The sequence below is a fragment of the Mauremys mutica genome, chromosome 10 (assembly GCF_020497125.1).
Source record: "Mauremys mutica isolate MM-2020 ecotype Southern chromosome 10, ASM2049712v1, whole genome shotgun sequence".
Taxonomy (NCBI): domain Eukaryota; kingdom Metazoa; phylum Chordata; order Testudines; family Geoemydidae; genus Mauremys; species Mauremys mutica.
The window spans coordinates 39,458,955-39,481,229 of record NC_059081.1 but is presented as its reverse complement, the minus strand read 5'-3'; the positions used below and the strand labels follow the sequence as shown (position 1 = coordinate 39,481,229).

General features: G+C 41.9%; 1 protein-coding gene across 3 annotated transcripts in view; it reads left to right on the top strand.

Moving 5' to 3' along the window:
* LOC123378674 (neurabin-1-like) overlaps positions 1–21,365 on the top strand; it is a 75,446-nt gene extending 54,081 nt beyond the window's left edge. Inside the window, exons 16-18 of one of the 3 annotated variants that reach the window (XM_045032749.1) lie at positions 1,676–1,792; positions 16,113–16,301; positions 19,747–21,365. In XM_045032749.1, the coding sequence (XP_044888684.1) occupies positions 1,676–1,792; positions 16,113–16,301; positions 19,747–19,914 (474 nt within the window). In that variant the 3' untranslated portion in view covers positions 19,915–21,365. Of the gene's footprint in view, positions 1–1,675; positions 1,793–16,112; positions 16,302–19,746 lie in introns of those variants that run through there. The other 2 variants (XM_045032750.1, XR_006582703.1) reach the window with 2 other exon arrangements.
* The last annotated feature ends 910 nt before the right edge of the window (positions 21,366–22,275 follow it).

The window sequence follows — 22,275 nt, the reverse complement described above, 5'->3', positions numbered from 1 at the left end:
AGGCCATTGCTTCCCTCCATAAACGCACACATCTCCAGTGGACTAGCAGGTATGTATTTGGGAGCAAAATTTAGTCTTGCATGTGCAACTCTTATTTTGCTTTTATAATCAAAAGCACTTAAAATGTAAGACTAACTTCATTTGATCACATGCCTCAGTGAATTCTATTTCAGCAAGATAAAAATAAAAAGATTGTGATTAGGGGCTTAGAACCTGTTCTTTTAGGATCTTATTTATTCGGAATGCTGAGTTTATCCTGTGGCTTACTCTGAAAAGTTTGTCAGTGACAATATCTGTTTTTTTGTGAGGCCTTTAGTTTTTCTTAACTTTACAGCTAAGGTGACTGAGTCAAAAGAAGAGGTCAGGTGAGTTGTCCAAGGTGTCAATTAGTGGCTGCAGCTAAATTTGAACCCAGAATGCTCAGGTTCTCACCTCCTTGCCAAGACCTATAGGTGAAAATGCTTTCCTGACTAAGCACATCCTAATGTACTAACTTATTTAAGTAGGTTAAAAGTTTACCAGTATGAAGATTAAACATTTGCTAACTATAAAAAATTATGCTTTACATTAGTAGTTTTTAACCTGAAATTTACTTGAGTAACAATGTATAGTCAAAAATATTTAATAGTATAGTAGGTGTAGTCACTTATGGCAAGTACTTAAGAATATGTTCACCAAAATTTACTATTTGGGAGATAATTAGAATGTATTAACTTGTATGTAGATTATCCAATGGAGTGGCTGCTGTAAATGTTACCACATTAAGACAAACCAAGCATTTGTTGTGAAGATTCCTGAAAAATTATTTAATTTGCATTCTAAAATGTAGTGATCAGTTCAGCTTAGTACAAAAATAGGGCTCCTCCTATATATAGCCATCTTGACTGAAACTGGTTATAAATAGAAGACGTGACACATCTTGTCTTAAAAAATACCAGAACAGTGCAGCTATATCTCCTGCTGATATTATACAATTATGTAGTACTTTGCATTTCAATGTACTTTACAGACCTAACTATGCATTGATCACTTTATCTACTGCGGAAATGCAGCCACCTCCAGGATGAAATGAGGATACTGTTTAAGTACATAGCATTACCACACAACAGTTTAAGACAAGATTAAAACTTCAGGGAGAATTTAAGTATAATTACAAGAGTAGAAATTTCACCAAGGCATGGGGCTACTGTTGTGGTAGGGAAACCTTTATGATCATAAGTGGTCAGGATTTGAGTTTTGTGTCATTCAAAAGACAGTATATCCCATAATACCATGCTGTGTCTTTAGTTTCATACAAATTTTAGAGGGAATAATTCCACCAGCTGAATTTCTAACCACTTCCTGCATGACCTGGATGTACCTTTTGAAATATTCTTTCCAAGTACTGACCTTGCTCAGTTCTACTTAACTTAAACATGACTGACTTGCTGCATGAAGTGGCATTACTGCCAAAATGGCTTCAATACTGCTATAATAATTGTTAATTTGGGAGTTCAGCAAAAACAAGTCAAGACTCCTGATGAAGTGAACATATTTCATACATGGTAGATCTAAAATTTATAGATAACTCACGTTTAATTTCTTTTTACAACGTATCAAGGGTACTAGAATGTCTCCTTCTGATCTACTATTCCAAGGGTTCAGTTAATAAAACATTATTTTCACTTGTTTGCAGAGTAGAATTGTCATAGATGATTCATACCATAGCAGGCCAAGTTGTGATCTGTCAGGGTTAGTGACAGAACCAAATCTGTCAGGGCGTTCACACACTTTAACCTTCTCTTCAAATGAGGTGAGTTTCAAAGTGTGTATATGTCTTGTTGATGTTGCAATTCGTACTACAGACTGTCTATTAATATAATAGGCTTTGTTTTGTATGAAACTAGATAGTTATCACAGTATCTTAATATTTTTTTATCTTTAATACTGAAATAGTTACTTAACTAAGGACTCAGATTGTAAGGAGGCATTTTAGCCTTTGCGTCACAATTTATAGTCAAATATAGCTTTAATTGGTAGTAATGCTACATAGTAAATTAAAATTATGAATTTCAAAGATATGTACCCAAAAAATTTGAGTGGGTGAATGAAATTTGCAGGATTTTTCAACTTGCCTCACATCAGTGCATGTTTAAATTTCTTTTTCATGTATAAGATAACAAACTATTTAGATATATTTAATCTATAAAAAGCATTTAATCTATTTGAAAGTCAGAGTTCTTTTTCTGGCAAAACTCTAACCTTCTTTGCCTTCAGCGGAATCTTAGACTTAATCTAGTCTTTTATATGTTTTAAAAAGTATATCTGTTTCAAGGAATTGTCATGTTTTATAGAACAAACAATAAAAGAACGGAAGTTGTTGCAAAAACTATACTTCAGTCATCTTTCAGATGAGAGTTATAGCGCCTTCAAGGCAGCTAAACAGATAGTGATAATGTTTGAAGAAAATTTTTAACAGCAGATCATGAATGATCTGATGCTCTTAGATAATTAACTTAAACCAAATTTTGGTAAAGTGCATAAAATATATTCTGATATTTATTATCTAAAAAGATAGACTTTTATGCATGATGCTACAAGTTTGTGTCCATTAGCACAAAAATTACATGGTGTCTAAAAATATATCTTAATGGTCACAAGTTTCTGATTGGTTTTTTTGGGAAATGGTCATATTTCTAACCAAAATCCAAGGGAATCTAGTACATACCACTGGAAAGCACTGTGCTCTTTTGAGGTTAGTGGATGGAATTCATGCTGCTAAAAATGTCAAGTAATGCAGATTTGTTTAAAATCTTTACTAAGCCCAATATTTTCTTGAGTATTTGATCGTTAAGTTTCAAATGCAGTTTTTAGCTAATTCTCAGTTTTAGACTTCCAGCAATAGTTGTCTGTATGCACACATAGTGTTTATAAAATTGCAACTAAGCCTAAATTGTTATAAAGTAGATTGTACTAGTAAATGTAACTCTTTCATGGTACCAGTATTGTTACTTGTTCGTTTGATATTTGTATGAGCTTTGTATGTCAGCAAGTGAAAGTTAGTTTTAAAGAGCAGGTTTTTTTAGCAATTATCTTAAATATCCTTGTCCTGTCACAAGAAAATTTGTACTTGGAAATACTGAGCTTGCTGCATTTTTGTGCATGAAGCAATTTTTTCAATGAGAAAGGTATTTTACCTGTACTTGCAGCTCTCCAACTTCAGAAAAATTGGTAGTCAGTGAGAGGCTGTTAAACTGGTACCTGTCATAAACTATGCTATGACTTGTACAATAATTGCTGTTTTTTAAAAAGTGTTGCTCAACAGCTGCATATGCATGGCAGAAAGATTAAAATTATTCCTGAATTATGACTTTACATGGTAAAAAGTAAGCAGTATTTATTTCCACTCATTATTATTAGTTCTGGTATAAGTGAGGGTCAGTTTAAGTAAGTGGCCAATTTTAGTCATTCTTAAAGATTAATTCTGAACATTTAGGGCCTCGGACTTAACACCTCCTTCACAGGTAGAAGTCCCACCTTGCTTGGGTAGCTTCATATATCATCACCAGAGGTGAACTAGCCACAATAGCATCCCCTGCCTTCAGAGGAACAAACTTCTGCTTCAAAAAGCTGCTGCAAAAGAGGAAAAGGGGGAAGTACCAGTACACACCTCTTCCATGCCCTTTAAAAGTCTAGAACGGGCTGGGGATGAAATACCTCCTAAAGGTGCATGAGTTCGCTGGAGAAAGGAGTTAACCCTATGACTCCTCCCTCTATTGCAGTTGAGGGTAGGGTAGAACACAAGAATACTCTCAAAAATATAGAGAACTGAGTGAAGAGGAGTGCTTCTGAGGAGTTCTGCAGGCTAGTTGCAGTGAAGCCAGTCCTGCATATTGAGCTTCCCGGCTTCCCAAGTGTCTTGCTAGTAAACTGGTTACCACCCAGCATGTAGGTGCTCCCCTCTTCCCCTCTTGGGAACCTTTTGATCTGTTGTTGGTGTCTCACCATCCCCTTACAGTCTTTGGGCACTGTGGGGTCTTATCCTCAGTCACTCCCAAGATTATCCAGATTCTTTGGGGTGAGGAAAGTTGATCTCCCTTGTCTTCACTCTCCACAACTTTCTTGGATCCTGTTCTTTGAATTGGCAGTCATCTTTTTCTGCAAGTAGGAGCTGCTTTCCCAGCAACAGCTCCTATGACTGGCTTCACTCCTGTTGATGTACAAACAGCCAGGGACAGCACTTCTGCCTATGAAAAGGAGAGGATTAGTTAGGGATCCTTAAGTGTTAAAAATTAACATACCTGTAGCTGTGTTGTTTGTTTGTTTGTTTTTAGGGCATTTGCTCACCCTGACACTCTTTTTGCTGCTTTTCAGTTTTCATAAAAAGAAAAGTCCATCCATGCTTTAAGCCATTTTCCTCAGAGAACGTAGAGGAAAACTGGGCTAGCATTTAGTGACTGGTTGGGGATCAATCAGCTGAGGCACTTGTATGTTGTTTGTGGGCCCAGTTAGTTTAAAAAAAAAAAAAAATTCTTGTGATGCAGCATTTGCAAGGGAAAAAAATATTTACTTGAAGCTACGTTTTAAAATGCTTTAACTGAGCAGAATCTAAGGCAGTATACTGTATGCTGAGGTCAGAGTTTGTCATAGCAACAGTATGTCAAATTGGGGAGAGTGTTGGTATTTTGGTATTATCTTATCTTGTACTAATTTAGATTCTTCTTTGGTCAGTGGCCATGTATGCATGTGCCCCATGAGCCTTTGTCTGGAGATTTTCATTAGCAGTGTTCTGTTGAGATCCTCATGCCCCAGACCAAGGCTGTATCAGGCTTGCAGGCGAATTACCTTCAACTCCTTCTCAGCTGCCTTGGTCTGAGACAGAACTTAGTATATCCGCATTAGGCATGTCTCAGTTACTTGCTTACTCTGGTCTAGCTTAATTTATTTTACTTTTAGTTAGTGGTTTGTTAGTTTGTAGTTAGTTCAACTGGTTATTTAAAAGATTTGTTTTATTTCCTTCAGGGAGCTAGTCCCTGAAAGGATTATGCCCAGTTCACTGGGCTTTAAACGCTGCCTTGTGTAGAGGTCATTCTGGTCAACAACAAACACTCTAAGTGCATTTGCTGCCTAGGAAAGTTGCACATTGCGCAGAAAGGTAACTTCTGTTTCACCCTCAAATCCAGGCCTCTAAAAGACCAGGAAATCAAGCTGTGGCTGTTGATGGTAGAGCAGTCATTTTGCCCCACTTCAGAGCCAGGTCAGAACAACACCCTCCCCTCTCCTCAGTACATCAGTCTCTGGGGAGTATCTTGCACCCTTTGAGCTTGGTGCAGTACTCCCCCAGAAAAGGGAAAGCCTCAGAGACCTTCTCTAAAAGTCCCTAAAAGAGGATCTCTAACTCTCCTATTAAGTAGTGTACCTCAGAATGACCTCGTTCTCTGGGCAGGTGAACAGCTTCTTCAACCTTGAGTCATTGCAATAGAGGCTAATGTCTTCTCCAATAAAGGCAAGGGGGGAAATCACATATCTCTAAGGGTAAGCACGTCTCTCTGAGAAGAACCCACTACCGCTTAGCAGAAATGGCCAGAACAAATACCTAAAACCAGTACCACTGGACTTAACCCCTCTTCCAGTACCCCTGTTGGGTTCTTCAGTACCCTGTATGACTAAGTCTCCATCTATGTCAATGCCCTCAAAAGCATTTGAAATTCTCAGTACCATCCTGCAGGGATGAGCATACCACGCCTTTGGTACCACAGTGGTTACCACAATTCTGCTCAGTACTGCAAGACTTTTAAGTACCCAAAGGACTTATGGAACCAGAGTCTCCATCAGTACCGAGAACCACTCTGTCATAGACCCATATACCTCTCTGACTCACCTCCCTCTTCAGTTGGAGTTCCCCAATTAGAGGAGGAAGAGTGATAGAGACCTCCCTTCAGTATCACTGATCTCTGTCCAACGTTCTCCTGTGTACCCACATAGGAACCTCTTTCTGAAAGAGACAGAGGATTTCTAGGGAGCTCATCATTCTTGGTGGAAACAACCCTGGATGCCTGCCTCTGGATATGGTGCTCAGTGGCCATATTGGGACCCCTGGATAGCTTATTGTCAACAGTTCTCCAAGGCCTCAACTCTCTCCCATTGAGATGATGGTGGAGACTCAAGCTTCTCCTCTCCCATCACACCACTCAACAAGAGGAAAGGTTTGAGGATCAGGAGGCAAGGGCAGATGAAGAAGCCACCCCTCAGACTACCATCTCATCCTCATCACCCAAAGAGGTGGTAATGACGCTTCCGCCTATGGTCAATGATTGTCAGCGATTTCAAGACCTCATTAAACACATGGAAGACTCCCTACAGATACCTCTCAAGGAGATCAAAGAATCACGACAGAAGCTGTTGGATATTGTTCATTCTGCAACACCATCCAGGGTTGCCCTTCCTATCAGTGAGGCTGGGCTGGAACCTGCAAAAACCATTTGGCAAACGCTGCCCACAGTAACACCTATGTTTGAGAGAGCCGATAAAGTATTATGTTCCCACCAAGGACTCTGAGTTTCTATTTTCCCACCCTCCACTCAGCTCTCTGGTAGTTGACACCAGTGAACAAATGATATAAGTGTCCCCCCTCCCCCCATGACAGACCAGAAGTGCCTGGACCTTTTAGGAAGGAAATCTTATTCATCTACAACCATTAAATTCCACATTATGAATTACAGGAAATGATGGCCAAATATAACTTCACAAATTATGCAAAATTCAGTTTTCATTCAACACCTTCCTCCAGACCAAAGGGAATAATGTCAGGCTACCATTGCTGAGGGACAGGTACTGGCGAGGACAATTTTCCAGGCAGCTCTGGATGATGCAGACACTGTAGCCTGCTCCATTTCCACAGCAGTGGTGATGCATAGGGCATCTTGGCTATAGTTGTCTGATTTCCCCAGAGAAGTCCTGAATATGGTAAAGGATTTCTTCTTCGAGTGATTGCTCATATCAGTTCCAGTTAGGTGTGCGCGCGCAGTGCGTGCACGGATGTCAGAAACTTTTTTTTCCTAGCACCTAGCGCCTGTGACGGTGGTTGGAACAGTGGTCTCTTGCCTTATCAAGTGCTCTAGCATTCTCTTATCTTCATTGTTGGTTCATTGTTAGTAGTTAGTGTTAAGTGTTAATTGTTTTTTCTATACTGTAAAGTGTAGTTTAGTTGTTGAGTGCAGTCTCGTCAATGACTGCCCTGTAGGGCCCTGGGGCATGCCATCTCAGGGCTTCAAGCCTTGCAAGTCTTGCAATAGGCCCATGGTTACGGGCGACCCCCACGATTCCTGTCTCAGGTGTCTGGGGGAGGGTCATCAAGCGGACAAGTGCAGAATTTGTAAAGCATTCAAAGCTCGGATGCATAAGGAGAGGGAGATTCGTCTTAGGGAATTGGCCCTGCGGCCCTCCCAAGACACGGGCCCAAGTATCTCAGTGCGGAGCGCTCCTCCAGCGGTACCATCTTCGGCACCGCAGAAGATCCCACGCTCATCTCAGGACCGGCGATCTTCTGGGCCCCCAAAACGCCCGACACGGCACTGCTCCCATTCCCCGGTCGCTGCCAAGAAGCAAGCTGTAGGAGGACCCCCTGTCAGAAACTGTCTTCAACTTCTAGGTCACATGGTGGCTTGCACCTTTGACAGAATATGTGAGATTACTCTTTCATTGTTTCCAGGATGGCTCAGATCAGTTTGCTTACCAAAGAGACATAGCCTGGACAAATGTGTGTCAGTTCTTCCAACAGGTGAAGCACTCCCTAGATTGGTGGAAAGACCATTGCAGTGTAGGGAAAGGAAGTTTCCTTCCTTTAGCTTATGCTAAGGGTAACTAGCCACAGATGCATCTGTTAGGCTAGGAATAACATCTTGATGCTCTCATGATACAGGGAAGAGCGTCACCCCAATAAACCATCCTCCACATCAACCTGTTGGAGCTCAGAGCAGTCAGAAATGCCTGCCTCCATTTTCTGCCTCTCATCAGACAGATTCATGACAGACAATGTGGCCTGCATGTTTTATATCAGTTGGCATGGAGGAGTGAGATCCCTTTCCCTCTGTGCCAGAGCAATAAGGTTATGGAACTAGTGCATTTAAAAAAAATCACATAAGATTTTCAGCAGTGTATCTCCTGGGCAGGCAAAATGTGAATGCCAATGTTCCCAGCAGGTTTTATTCCTCAGTACTGCAAATGGGAATTGGACTCCCAGATTCTTGTCAGTATAATTCAAACTTGGGGATTCCCAGAGGTGAAGCTCTTCACCACTGTTACAAACAGGATTTGTCATCTGTTCTGTTAAGGAGTGGAGGTGTTAGGTGCCTTCCTCCTCCTTAGAATGAAGCAACTCTTTTTATGCATTTCCCCTGGCAGCTTTCATGTCAGAATGGTGAACAAAATCTAACAGGACAAGGCCAGAGTTGTCCTAATAGTCCTGACGTGGTCGAGATAGACATAGTTTCTTTGCCTGTTTCACCTAGCTCTTTGTCCAACAATAAATCTTCCACTCGTTCCTCAGCTTCTCTCCCAGGACGCCAATTGACTGCTGCATCGTAATCTGAAAATTCTCCGCCTCCTCCTTTTGCAGGAATTAGTTGGCTTGTTCTGCAGAGTTACAGCAGATGTTTCTAAATTGTAGGAAAGATTCAACGAGAAATGCTTACCTTCAAAAGTGGGGATTTAGTCACTGGTGTGAACTCTGGAAAGTTGTTCCTGAATCCACCTAGCTTCTGCTTGTTCTGGATTATCTGTTGCGATTAAAGAAAATGGGATTGTCAGTTAGTTCTCTTAAGGTTCATTTGGCTACCATAACAACTTTTCTTTCCACAATTGAGGGTTCTTGCTCTTCACTCACTCTACAACAACTGTAAGATTCATTAAAAATGTGGGAAACCTCTTCCCTTGGTGCAGGGCACGAGGATATCAACACTGCATGCGTGGACTGAAGAGACACTGCTAATGAAAATCTCGGATCAAAGGCATGTGGGATGCATGCATACCTGAAGTAGAGCCCCCATGGGGGACACATCTCAAAGAACTAATTACAGGATGCAGTGACTAATCTTTTTCCCCATTCTTTAAGCCTTCCCACACAAGTTTGGTTCTTTTAATCACATTCATTGTTGTCTTATAAACTCTCTTAAATTACAAAAGGCTAGCATTCTGCTTCACCAGCCCCTCAACTTTCTCTAAAGAAGTTTTACCTATTTTTTTTAATTCTATCCTCCCCCTTGCTTTCCCTGTGTGGCAATGGGGGGAAAAATGTGTGTAGGGTCAGAAATCTCTGCCCTTTTTTGGGAGTGGGGGTGTGTTTTAGTGCAAAGGCTGAGTTTTTGACCCTACTTCCTCTGATATATAGATAATACATGTTCAAAGAACCCTATAAATCTGTCTGCCTGGGGACTTAGGTCAGCATAACTACACTGCTTGGGGTGTGGATTTTTCACACCCCTGAGCAATGCAGTTATGCCAAGCTAATTTTCTAGTGTAGACCAGCCTGAGTCTATAATTTCTGACTCAATTTGTCAATTTTAGCTGGCAGAGAGTGAAAGACCTGTCAGCACAAAGGGCAAAGAGTTTTGGAGGAATAAAAAAAATAAGTCTTGAGGATAAATAAGATGATTTTACAAATTGTTGTATGTAATAAGCAAATCAGTAAGCGATATAATACTGTAACGTTAACATGTAATTTTTATAGGAGTAAAGGAAAAAAGTATGAGCCAGAGTCTGGCCTCTTCTGGTATTCTAGAGATGCAAAGGGGCTGGAAAGCAGCTGGATCTGGCCAGCTGAGAATTCCCTTCATGTGGGGGAGCTCTCAGCTGGCATAATCAGTGTACCTGGCTTTTGCACTGTGACTCTAATGTAGGAGGGTCTGGGTCAGGAAGGAGTATCTGAGGATATGACTGGGTCACAGCGCCTTGGAGTGTTGCCAGCAGGAGTAGGTTAGCACAGCTTGAGGGCCAGCAGCACAGATCCTCCCTGAGAGCCAGATAACTGTAACAGACTCCCTGAGGGACCTGATTTCTCCTGTTGTATCAAGTGGAAACTTAGTGTATTAGAGAATCTGGGCCTGTTTATGTAACTGGAATACATCCTCTTAAGTATTGATGTCCTGGACTGGCAACAATACAATTGTAATACAAGCACCGTAGATTAAAGAAACAAAATATAAATCTGATAAGTAAATTTTAACTCCAGATTTCATGTACTTTATATAACTTTAAATATATTTGGATAATATTTTACTTTATTTTTAGCTTTGACAACATATATATTCTATTGAGGAGACCACAACAGGATTGTCCATTAACCTCACACCGTGGTCAAACTTGAACAGTTGAAAGTACAAATTAAAACTTCTGAGTATCTCTAGCAGCTGCTAGTATGGCATGGAGATTAAAAGTAATGTTGCTTTTGGCTTATATAAGACTTGCAATGAGTAGTATAACAAGCCCTGTTCTTTGAGCTGATGGTTGTTCCCCCTAGATAAACACATTCAAGATTGTCCTGGAAAATAGGTGTCAAGTAGACTTGTTCACACTCTGCTCAAGCTGTGTTCACAAAAATTAGGATTCCCAATAGCTGTTCGGTTTAAATGTTTGTACTCATTGTTCGTTACTCACAATCAAATATGAAAATGTCTTTGTTTGAATAATACATTCAGTTCACAGATCTTAAAGTGTAAATTGTCAGATAATTTTAGTTGCCTTTACTGCAATCAGAGTTTTAATCCCCATGAACCTGATCTGCAGTTTAAAAATATATATATATTCTGAGTCTCTTGGTGCCACAGACATCTGGAGCTCTTGTCCTACTAATATATATATTTTGCATTACTGCATCAGATCAAGGAATTCTGAACTCTGGTACTTTTTCAAAAGTACATTGTTTTCAAAACTTTTTTTTTTTTATTCTCTTCCATTCCCATTAGCAGTTTGTACAGTGGATTTTCTCTCTGTACTTCAGGAATCTACTGCCTGATGTCTTAGGGCTTGGCTACACTTGCAGATGTGCAGCGCTGGGAGTTACAGCTGTCTTCGTACAGCTGTGTAGGGAAAGCGCTGGAGTGTGGCCACACTGACAGCTACCAGCGCTGCAGTGTGGCCACATTTGCAGCGCTGTTGGGAGTGGTGCATTATGGGCAGCTATCCCACAGAGCACCTCGTCCCATTTTGGTGCCGTGGGTTGTGAGAAGGGGACAGAAGAGTGCGGGTCATTCCGCTTCCTGTCCCAATGCCCCGTGATGCATCGCTTCACAGCCCAGCAGTCACTGTTTTTCCGTCCACGTTTGGCGCCATTGTGACTCTCCCAACGATTTCTGTGGGAAATGGAGCCTGAGCTGCTGAGGAATATGCTGATAAGTCTCGCCAGCACATCACGTTTGGCAGTTGAGCTATTCCTTCAGCTCCAAAGTGACAGTGAGGAGTCCAACGATGATGATATCGAGTCGCCTGACGCGTATGACACTAAATTGCTTGTGGCATTCACGGAAATGCTCAGCACCGTGGAACGCCGCTTTTGGGCTTGGGAAACAAGCACTGAGTGGTGGGATCACATCGTCATAGAAGTCTGGGATGATGAGCAGTGGCTGCAGAACTTTCGGATGAGAAAAGCCACTTTCATGGGACTGTGTGCTGAGCTCGCCCCCACCCTGTGGCGCAAGGACACGAGATTGAGAGCTGCCCTGCCAGTGGAGAAGCGGGTGGCTATTGCAGTCTGGGAGCTGGCAACTCCAGACAGCTACCGATCGGTCGGGAACCAGTTTGGAGTGGGAAAATCGACCGTTGGAATCGTGCTGATGCAAGTTTGCAGGGCCATTAATCGCATCCTGCTAAGAAGAACCGTGACTCTGGGGAACATGCAGGACATTGTGGATGGCTTTGCACAAATGGGTTTCCCTAACTGTGCAGGGGCGATAGATGGGACGCATATTTCTATTCTGGCACCACCCCACCTAGCATCCGAATACGTTAATCAGAAGGGGTATTTCTCTATGGTTCTCCAGGCGCTTGTGGATCACCGTGGGCGTTTCATTGACATTAACACAGGCTGGCCTGGAAAGGTGCATGATGCACGCATCTTTCGGAACAGTGGCCTGTTCAGGAAGATGCAGGCTGGGCCTTTTTTCCCAGACCGGAAGATCACAGTAGGGGACGTCGAAATGCCCATTGTGATCCTTGGAGACCCCGCTTACCCGTTAATGCCTCGGCTCATGATACCGTATTCAGGGAAGCTTGACAGGAGCAAGGACCGGTTCAACTACAGGCTGAGCCAGTGCCGAATGTGGAGTGTGCTTTTGGCCGTTTAAAAGGGCGCTGGCGTTCTCTGTATGGGAAGCTAGACTTGGGGGAAAACAGCGTCCCTGCAGTTATATCCGCGTGCTGTACCCTCCATAATATTTGTGAAGGGTAGGGTGAAACATTCAGTCAGGCATGGACCGCCGAGGTTCAACGCCTGGAGGCTGAATTTGCACAGCCAGAGAGCAGGGCTACTAGAGAGGCCCAGCAAAGGGCTACAAAGATTAGGGATGCCTTGAGGGAGGAATTTGAGGCTGAAAGCCAACAGTAATGTTTGTTGCCTTGCACGGGAGTGAAGTGCAGTGGTTACAATGTTAGTAGGAATCTGTTTTTCCTAAAATGATTTGCAGTGCCTGTTTCTTTCCTGGGCTACGGAATCTTTCAATTTCTGCAATAATAAAGACTGTTTTCAAAGCCAATAATTCATTTATTGAAAAGAAAATAACTTTATTGACAGACACACAACATTTTGGGAACCTAAAAGGGCGGGGGGGTGGGGGGGTGGAGTGTACAGTCACAGTTTTGAATATGTCCTGTCTGGAGTGCTGTGCAATGAGTGCTGCACTTCAGGATGAAAATACTGCATGGTGATGGGGGTTGAGTGCAGAGGGTAAGGGTCGTAGTTCTCAGGACTGGTTGGTGAAGGTACAGGTGTTGGGGGCAGCTGGTGGTGGTAAGAACCTGGATGCTGGGGAAGGGGGTTTGGAGCTGACATTGGGGCACAAGGGAAAGAGCTTTGGGGTGGGGGGGCTGGCGCGGTAGTGCTCTGCCTGCATGGCTACGAGTGACTGGATAGAGTCCGCTTGGTGCGCCAGGATGCTTATCAGCTGCTTTGTGCTTTTCTTAGCCGCTGCGTTTCTCTGGCGGATCCTGCTTTCCCTTTCCCTCCAGTCCTGCAGTTTTTTCCTCCAGTCCTGTACTTTCTTACTCTCTCTGGCAGAGTGATCCATAACTGCTTTCAGCATGTCGTCTTTGCTTTTTCGCGGCTTCTTCCTGAGGTTTTGTAGCCTCTGAGCAGTCGATGATACAGGCAGTCCAGTAGTCAAGGACACTTTTCGAAAGGCAAAAATGGCAACAGTTAACAGAGGCAGCATTGTTTATAATCTCATCCAGACAGTTATTCCCACACAGTGAAGGAGTTTACAGTCTTCACTTTAGCATACTTTTCCCATACCAAACAGAGCGCACACAACCCACAGGAGCCACGAAATGGTGAGTAAGGGGGACTGATTGCTTCAGGGCTGTGCAGGGGTTTCTGTGCGTTGGGGACAGCAAACAGCTACAGGGGGCATCTACACTGAACTCTCTCCCAACATTTTCCACAGGAGTTAATCCTGGAAGATATCTCGCTGCTGCGGGTCACCTGGGAAGAGCGGGAGGCTCTTCTACAGCAATGCAGATTCCGCCCTGGCCCCTATGCAGCTTGCCTGTGTGCAGCAATGGTCCCCCGACCCCTCGCGACACAGTGGCACGGACATGTTAGCCTGACTGGGACAAGGACCACAGTGGCTCTCCCTATAAACTTGCGCAAGCGCATTGCCCACGCTCTGGCTGAAACTTTTGAAGAGATTACCGAGGCCGATTACCGCGACGTGATAGACCACATCAGTGGGGGGTATTCCACATCTAGGCATGCATGCATGCAGCCCTAACCCCCCCTCCTCTCCCGAAACATTTCCATCCTGAAAATAAAAGCCGCTTACTGGTAACCCGCTCCTCTGCTTCTCCTTCACCAAGTACCGGCTGCTGCGACTGGCTACCTTCCTCCTGGCTTGAGAAGAGCTCCTGGCTGCATGCCTCCTGGGACTCCGGGGTGTCCCCTCCCCCCCAGTACCCTCACTCTCGGTTTCCTCCCCCTCCTCCTGCCCCCCCCGGTCTGTAGTGTCCATCGTGGTCATCGGATTGGCAGTGGGGTCACCCCCAAGTATCGCGTCCAGCTCCTTGTAAAAACAGCAGGTCGTGGGGGCAGCGCCGGGGCAGCGGTTTCCCTCGCGGGCTTTGCAATAGGCACTCCGCAGCTCCTTCACTTTAACCCTGCACTGTAGCGCGTCCTGGTCATGGCCCCTTTCCAGCATGGCCTTTGATACCTGGCCAAAGGTATCATAATTCCTACGGCTGGAGCGCAGCTGGGACTGCACAGCTTCCTCCCCCCAAACACTGATGAGGTCCAGCAACTCACCATTGCTCCATGCTGGGGTTCGTTTGGTGCATGGAGGCATGGTCACCTGGAAAGATTCACTGATTGCACTCCACACCTGGCTGAGCAAACAGGAAGGGGATTTTTAAAATTCCCGGGGCATTTAAAGGGCAGGTCACCTGAGGTTACTGAGGCCAGGGCAGTAGAGGTCGAACTGATGAGCAGAGTGGCTGAACAGGCATTCTGGGATACCTCCAAATACCTCTGGAGGCCAATAACAGCGCTTTTGGTGGCCACACTGGCGGAGCAGCACTGCATCACCAGCGCTGCAATAGTTATACCCGAGGCAGAGCAGGAGTACAGCCAGCGCTGCAGCCAGGGAGATGCAGCGCTGTATGTGCCTTGCAAGTGTGGACGGTGAGTAACTTGCAGCGCTGTAAACCCACCACCAGCGCTGCAACTCTCCAGTGTAGCCAAGCCCTTAGGTAGAAAACTTCACTCTGTCTCTATCCAGATACAGGCATTAAATAAAGTACTTCAGACAACATTGCTTAGAAGATTGTTTCCTCACCAAGCTATTTTGTAACAATTGTGAGGTCTCTCTTGTGTATATCAACTAGGGTGGAGGCAAGCACAAACTCTTTTGTCCTGAATAGATAAAGACCTCATTGTTTCCAGTAAAAGCAAGAGAAGGGTTCTCAAACTTTGACATAGTGACCCTCCCTAAGCTGAGGAAAAAATAGTTGTGCCTTCCCTTCGGTTAAGAGAACACAAACAACTGAAAATCCTATACATGGCAAGAATACAAGTGGTAAAGTAGAAGGGCTGTGATCGATCTGAAAAGTACAACAAATGCTCAGTATGCGGGAGCTGTCTTTCCTTTCACTATTCAGTAATGGGAAAGACCCTTCTCGACACATCTTCCCTGTCCATGGTCCAGTACACCCTGCAGTTGTCTGGACAGGAGGGAGGCACATTCTCGTGGGTCCCTGCCCTTCAGCTCTACATTTAATTCACCTTTGTCGCCCCTTCTCCTGTGTGAGAAAATGAAAGGAGCAGGTAGCTGCTGCTCCACCTGCTCACATGGGCCACACCATTCAGACTTTTCACAGGCAGGGAGCAGCCTCTTTGTAGGCGCTAGCAAGCCCTGCAGCAGCCTCTGTTGGGGGGCAGCTGGAACTGTAGTCCAGTCCTAGCAGCTGAGGCTACCAGCTGGCATCTAGCAACAGTTTTAGACTTTCATTAGAAATAAACTACTCAGACAGAACTAAAATGCCTTGCAGATTTTCTTCCTTACTTTTGTAATGAATTTTGTCATCTTGGCTACTGTGATGCTTTTATATGTCTTTAATTTAAAAAAAATTTAACTGTGACTACAAGTTATGAGGCCCTGTAAGACCTTAAACAAATGTTAAGTTTTGTAGAGGAAAAATACAATTTTTAAAACTTTTAAAATCCAGTTACTTAAATTTAGATCAAAATATTTTCATTAAGATACTTAACTTTCAAGTTCAGAACTCTGTGTGAATTGATTGTGTGATAGAATTGTTAGTATTAAAATATGCACTTTGTTACCCAAACTCAGTTGGTAACTGAAATTTGATGTATAGTTAAGTGGGGAAAAATGTTTCATTTTAAACTATTCACTGTCACTTTCTTGGTTGGTTAGGCACTAGATGATGAATGTGCAGCAACAGGAAAACAAAATCAGTGGCATAGTAGACCAATTTCAGAGTGGACAACCCAACAGGTATGCCATTGGTTGATGGGGATGAACATGGAGCAATATATTGCAGAGTTTACCGCCAAGAATATAGATGGACAGCAATTAATGCTGCTTGACAGTGATAAGCTAAAGGTAAGCACATGCCCCTGTGTGTATTTGTAATTTATAAATGTTAGAAGTTTGATTGCCAGTTCATATAAACTTCTTTTAAATATAGATACTTATCCTTTTCCTATTCAGGCATTGATGAACATTTTTTGTAATATAGAAGCCTTTCCTTCCATGTTTTCTTGATACATAGCTGGGTTTTTAAAAAACCTGAGAGAGACAACCAGCTGCAGCCTTGAGGCGGTCATCTTGCCTCTGATATTTGCATGCTGCATGTCCATTCCAGCTCTTCTTTGTTCATTCATATTATTAGACTACTTTTTGGATTGGCAAGGTGTTATTCTAAAAGGAGGTTTTCTCTGACACAGTTCAGTAAAGTGCGAAACCAAAATCTAGTGACTAATAGCGGAATTAGAATATCTTTTTCTGAAGAAAAAATGTAGTTTTATGAACCTTTAACTGACATTTAAATACATCTGTCTCTTGGAATGGATTTGCAACTCTAAATTTCCTATAACTTAACATAGAAATGTTTCCTTGGACAACAGGGAAAACAGTATTTGGTATCTTAACAGATAACTACGGGAAGTGTGGCATGTTGGTGCTTCAAACAGTCACAGTATTGCACTGGAGTTCTCCAGATATAAAATAATACTGCTGTTTGGGAACTGAAATCAGATGTTGCCATCTGCTGATCAAAAATTGAAATGCACTCTACTCACAAATATTACTGTCCAACTTAATACAAAAGTATAATTAAGGAAGATGAAATGTATAAACACTTGCAGGTAAAAATTATAGAAGATGTTTTCAATTTTACTACACCTACCTTTAAAAATATATTTGTTTTAGTTGCCTAAAAAGTACCTTGTAAGGTCCAGTTTTATTCAAAATTTAAGTTATAAACATGCTTTTGCAAACACAAGACTAATAGAAATGCTTCCATGAATTTATTTAGAAGTCCACTGGAATTGTTTTAAAGGGACTGCAGTGCTTGTTTACACTGAATGCTGTGCTAAAGCATAAGAACCTGGAAGTGAAATTAAAAAGAAACAGTCTATAGAGAAGTGAATTGTCTAGTTTATTTTCACTTTCCTACTTGAGAGAAATGCAAAAAGTAAACAAGCAAAGTAGTGTTTAAAGAAAGATTATTTAGTTTGTAGATTCCATTATAACGCTATATTATGGTTTAAGTAACAGTCAAAGAAACCTATTTTTTAAAGAACTATTAAGCTGACAGGATTCCTTTTTATATTATCCTAATATTGGATTAATACATGGCATGAACGAACAATCAACCCTTGTTCAAAAGTCTGATTGTACTGCTATCACAAGTCTACAATATCTTATATATGACACCTCCGTTCTCAGTGAGGCAAGTGATTTTTCAAAATTACTTTGAAAAATGTGTGGGGTGATTTAGGGCCTGATCCAATACTCACTGAAATCAATAGGAGTCTGGCCACTGACTTCATTGAGTACTGGTTTCAGCCCTTCTTTATTTTGATTTCATCCTTTTGATTTATAAAGCTACTTTCTATTAAGACATTACCCTGTGTTCTTGCAATGCTTACAATAACTGAGATAGACAATGCCCTGTTAATATTCAGTATAACAAGTAGAGTCCTTTTCCATCACAAACAAATGGCTCCTAATAAGTAAATAATATTCCCTTCCTAAATGTCTGGGCAGAAAGCTGGCCCTTACAATATTACCTAGAGGTTAACAGATCCAAGGTGATGACAGACCCATGGGAAAAATGTGGCACCAAGGTGAGAAGCAATCTCAGATAATCAGTTCCCAATTACATTTAAAGCTTTAAAGCAGTGGTCCCCAAGCTTCTGAGGGTCGTGCCCCCTCCCCTTATCCCTGTCCGCACCACCACCATCACCTGGGGCTGGGAGCAGGGCCACAGCTCTGGGGAGGAAGCACTGGCCAGCCCCTTCCTGCCCCCAGTTCTGCTCCGGTCCCGTCCCCAGTGGCACTCATCCCTGTGCCCGCTCCCATCCCCAACCTCAGCACAGCTCTGTTCCCAGCCTGGGGCCAAGGCTGGGGGCGGGGCAGGGCCAGGAGTGGAATCACGCCTGGCCACTGCCATGGCTTTGGCCCCCTTACATGTGGCTGTGTTCACTCGGGGAGGGGGTGGGGGGGTGAGACTGGTAGACCTTGCAATCATTTCAGTAGAGTAGAGAAAAAAGAAACTGCAAGGGTTGAAATAAAGCACTGATGGAGAGGGATTACATCAGTGTTAGACTGCGTATTTGAAAAGTTGAGGTGACTGGGGAGGAGAGAGATGGTGAAACAGATGGAGAGACAAACAATGTTGTGGGATGTGTGTTGTGGTTTTTTTGAGGATAGAAGAGACCAGGGTGGCCTTGCATTGTGAGAGGAAGGAGTCAGGGGACAACGAGACTCTAGAAAAAGGGTTAGGAAGGGAATGAGAATGGAATAATGCAGTAGAAGAGGTTGGAATGGACTCACTGTGGCAGGTGAAGGGATTGTGGGAGACTAGGGTCAGTGCTGGCAGGGGAGGAGGCAGGAAGGAGCTCACAAATGTTAATTCAAATTGCTAATCTCTGAAGTAAAATAGATGTTATAAAAAATCAGATTTTAAACAGCAACTAAAAATCCCTTCTCAGTTACTTAGATCTCACTGTCTCAGTGTTGTCTTTTCAACTTCATTCATGATAATGTCTCCCTGGGCAAACAGAACCTGAATTTCCAATGTAAAATCACCCTGCAGTCCCTTTTAAAAAAAAAAAAAAAAAAATTGGGAATTTGGAATCTTTGAGCCTGCCCCTTTTTGCTTCTAGATGAAGTGATTAAAAAAAAAGCACAAACCCACTTTTCCTTAATGTGTCTTGAAACAAATTTTTCAAGTTGGATTTTGGCATTTGAAAGGTATTACTGTTGCTGAGGGGAAGGAGGGGCTTTTTCACCCATTAGCTTTGTTTCATTCAGTTCACTGAACTGCCAAGAATTGTATGTGACTTTGTGTTAAAAGATAGTTGTTAGAGTCCTGCAAGGTGTTTTCATAGGTAATTTTCTCAAGCTACTAAATATCGCAGATGATTGATCTGAGTTCAGCAACATTCTCTGTAAAAGGAGTAGGAATACAGTAACAGCAGTTCATGTATGTAAAGTGCAGCTGCATCAAGGGAGCCAGCAGAAGATTAATTTAAAACAGTTTAATTTGATTTTATCACTCATTAGAAAATCTCAGATGCTCCACTTTCTTTTAAGTGCCACATGAAACTTCTTATTCACAACAACAATACAAAACCTAGGCTACCCACCTCCCCCACCCCATTTATCAGCAAGGTGACCATCTCACATTACAGTTAAAAATTGTAAATGGTCTTCTATAGATTTACTCCCTTTATCTCAGATGTAAAGACCTGTACAATTTCTTGCAGCTTCTGTAATACTTTCTTGAAACCAGAGTAACTAAACATAATTTCTCTTAAAGGCTCTGGGGGTTTCCAGCCAAAATGACCGATCCACAATAAAGAAGAAAATTAAGGATATTAAAAAAACACAAGAAAAACTGGAAAAACAGAAAGAGAGAGGTCAAAAGAAGGAAAGAGAAGTTCGCAAGAGTGGCAGAGTGGTAGCTGCTGTAGAATCAAGCTGTTAAAATGATCTGGTTTTATTTTAGCACAGACTTACTTCAACTTGAAGAAGTGCAACAAAATTGTATATAATTGTACAATTGGGGAGGTAAAGTGCAACAGTTTAACATGGTAGGTTATTTACTTTAATTTCTGTATTCCCTCCCCACTACATGTTCCATTAAAATGAAATAATGTTTTCAATATTTTTTTATCTAGTTGACTCTGCCTGTACTAATAGACAATAATTTAACTTTCTGCCTTAAATACTGTGCGTGCTTTTATGACTGATATGTAAAAACACCATATCCCTGAAATATCCATTGAAACTTATGTTTGTGGAAAGTGGGATGTCACGTTGGGGGGGGGTGTGGAAAAGGGTATTCATCAAATATTAGTCAACTCTTGCAGTTGACTTAAACTATAAATATTGGGTTTAATCTGATATATGGACAATAGAAAATCCTGCCATCAAGTTCAGTGTGACACTGTTTATCTGTTGCCACTAATGTTGTATAGTGAAAAATTAAGTTTAAGAAAACAGCAATGTCAAATTTATTTAAAAAAACAAAGCCTGTATTTCAAATTTATTGAATTGTTTTCTTTAAAATCTTGTTTTCCCAGTGGTCCATTTTTAATTCAAAATTTACTGTAGTTATACGCTGATTTTTGAATTTCATTTGTTGCAACTTACTGAAAATAGTATGTAAGTAGTTTTCACAAACTACTTACGCTAAGCATAACACTAAGTTCTCTCTCTAAGCTACACTATGGGATGTTGGAACAGGGTGTAAACATAAAAAAAAATCATTTTTTTACATATTTTTCCTAAATAATATAGTTTTATAGTTTTATGCTATGAATAAGATCCATTTGCAATGAGTATTTCTCTTTTATACTCACTACAAGATTTTTGGGGACCAAATTTATATATTTGCTAATTTTAAACAATACTGTTTTTCCATACTTAAAATACAGAGATGAGAATTGTAGAAAAATTTATCAATGAAGCACTGGGTTTCTGCATTGTATTTAATTGTTAAATCGTAGACTATAGACTTTCTTTTTAAAGGAGGATTTGATTCTTGGAATAGTTTAAACATGATTTGATGTGTGTTCTTGTGTAATTGCATAACAGCTGGTAGAAATATTACAAAAGCACTTCCTTAGATTTTTTTTTCAGAAAAATAATGGAATAAAAATGTTAATTCCATCATGGAGTGGAATAGAAAATTACAAGATCTTGGAATTCTGAATTGCTAGTTTAAATATTGCAATTATGTGGACCAAGTTCTCCTTTAAATATATGAATTAATGTTTTTCATTTTTAATTAAATGATCATTTCACTTCTGACATTTCTCAAGTGTTTAAAATATGGAAGATCTCTGGAGTTCAGAAGAGAAAAAGGACTTTGTGGAAATGCACACTCACTCTACTCTACTAATTTTCAAATAAAATTTAAAGTTTGTATTTCTATTAAATGTCTTCTCTATTTTTAGCTCTGTTTTAATTAAGAAAAGAAGCTTATTTTGCATATTTTTAATTTGTAGGAAATTAGTGAGTTTAAAGTAGATAATTCCTGGTATCTAGTCAATCAATCAATTTTCAGAGGTTGAGTGGCCAAAGGAGTTCTTTGTTGCTCACAAAGGAGGAGAATTTTTGTCTGCTGGGACAGGTTAGTCAGAATTCTAGAGTGGTGCAAGACCTGTAATGCCAGGTACTGTTTCCCCTCTCATCGCTGGGTCCCCTCCCCCTGGTATATGTGAGGAACAAGTGAAGGGCTGATCCATGGACTGGAGGTTATTGATACAGCTCCACAGTATCTGAAGGTTGGGGCCATTGAAATGAGTGCTGTATTTATGAGGATATATGAATAGTAGGGTAGGTCTTCACTACCAGCCGGATCGGGGGGTAGCAATCGATTTCTCGGGGATCGATATATCGCGTCTCATCTAGACGCGATATATCGATCCCCGAACGCGCTCCTGTCGACTCCGGAACTCCACCAATGCGAACGGCGGTAGCGGAGTCGACATGGGGAGCCGCGGACGTCGATCCCGCGCTGTGAGGACGGTAATTTGATCTAAGGTACTTCGACTTCAGCTACGCTATTCACGTAGCTGAAGTTGCGTATCTTAGATCGATTTCCCCCCTCAGTGTAGACCAGCCCGTAGTTTCACAAGCCTGTCTCTGCAGTGCTGTGACAGTTGAACAGGTGCAGATAAGGTGACTGGTTGTGCTGCATGAGTTACTCTTTGAAAGAGAACCTCCCTCCTGGGCAGAACCTCCCTCCCTGGCACTTGAGGCTCAAAAGGGTTGGATGACTCCTTAGAACTTTTTCAGTCTCCAGTCACCCAAAGAATAAGTCAACTGAAAGTTTGATTTT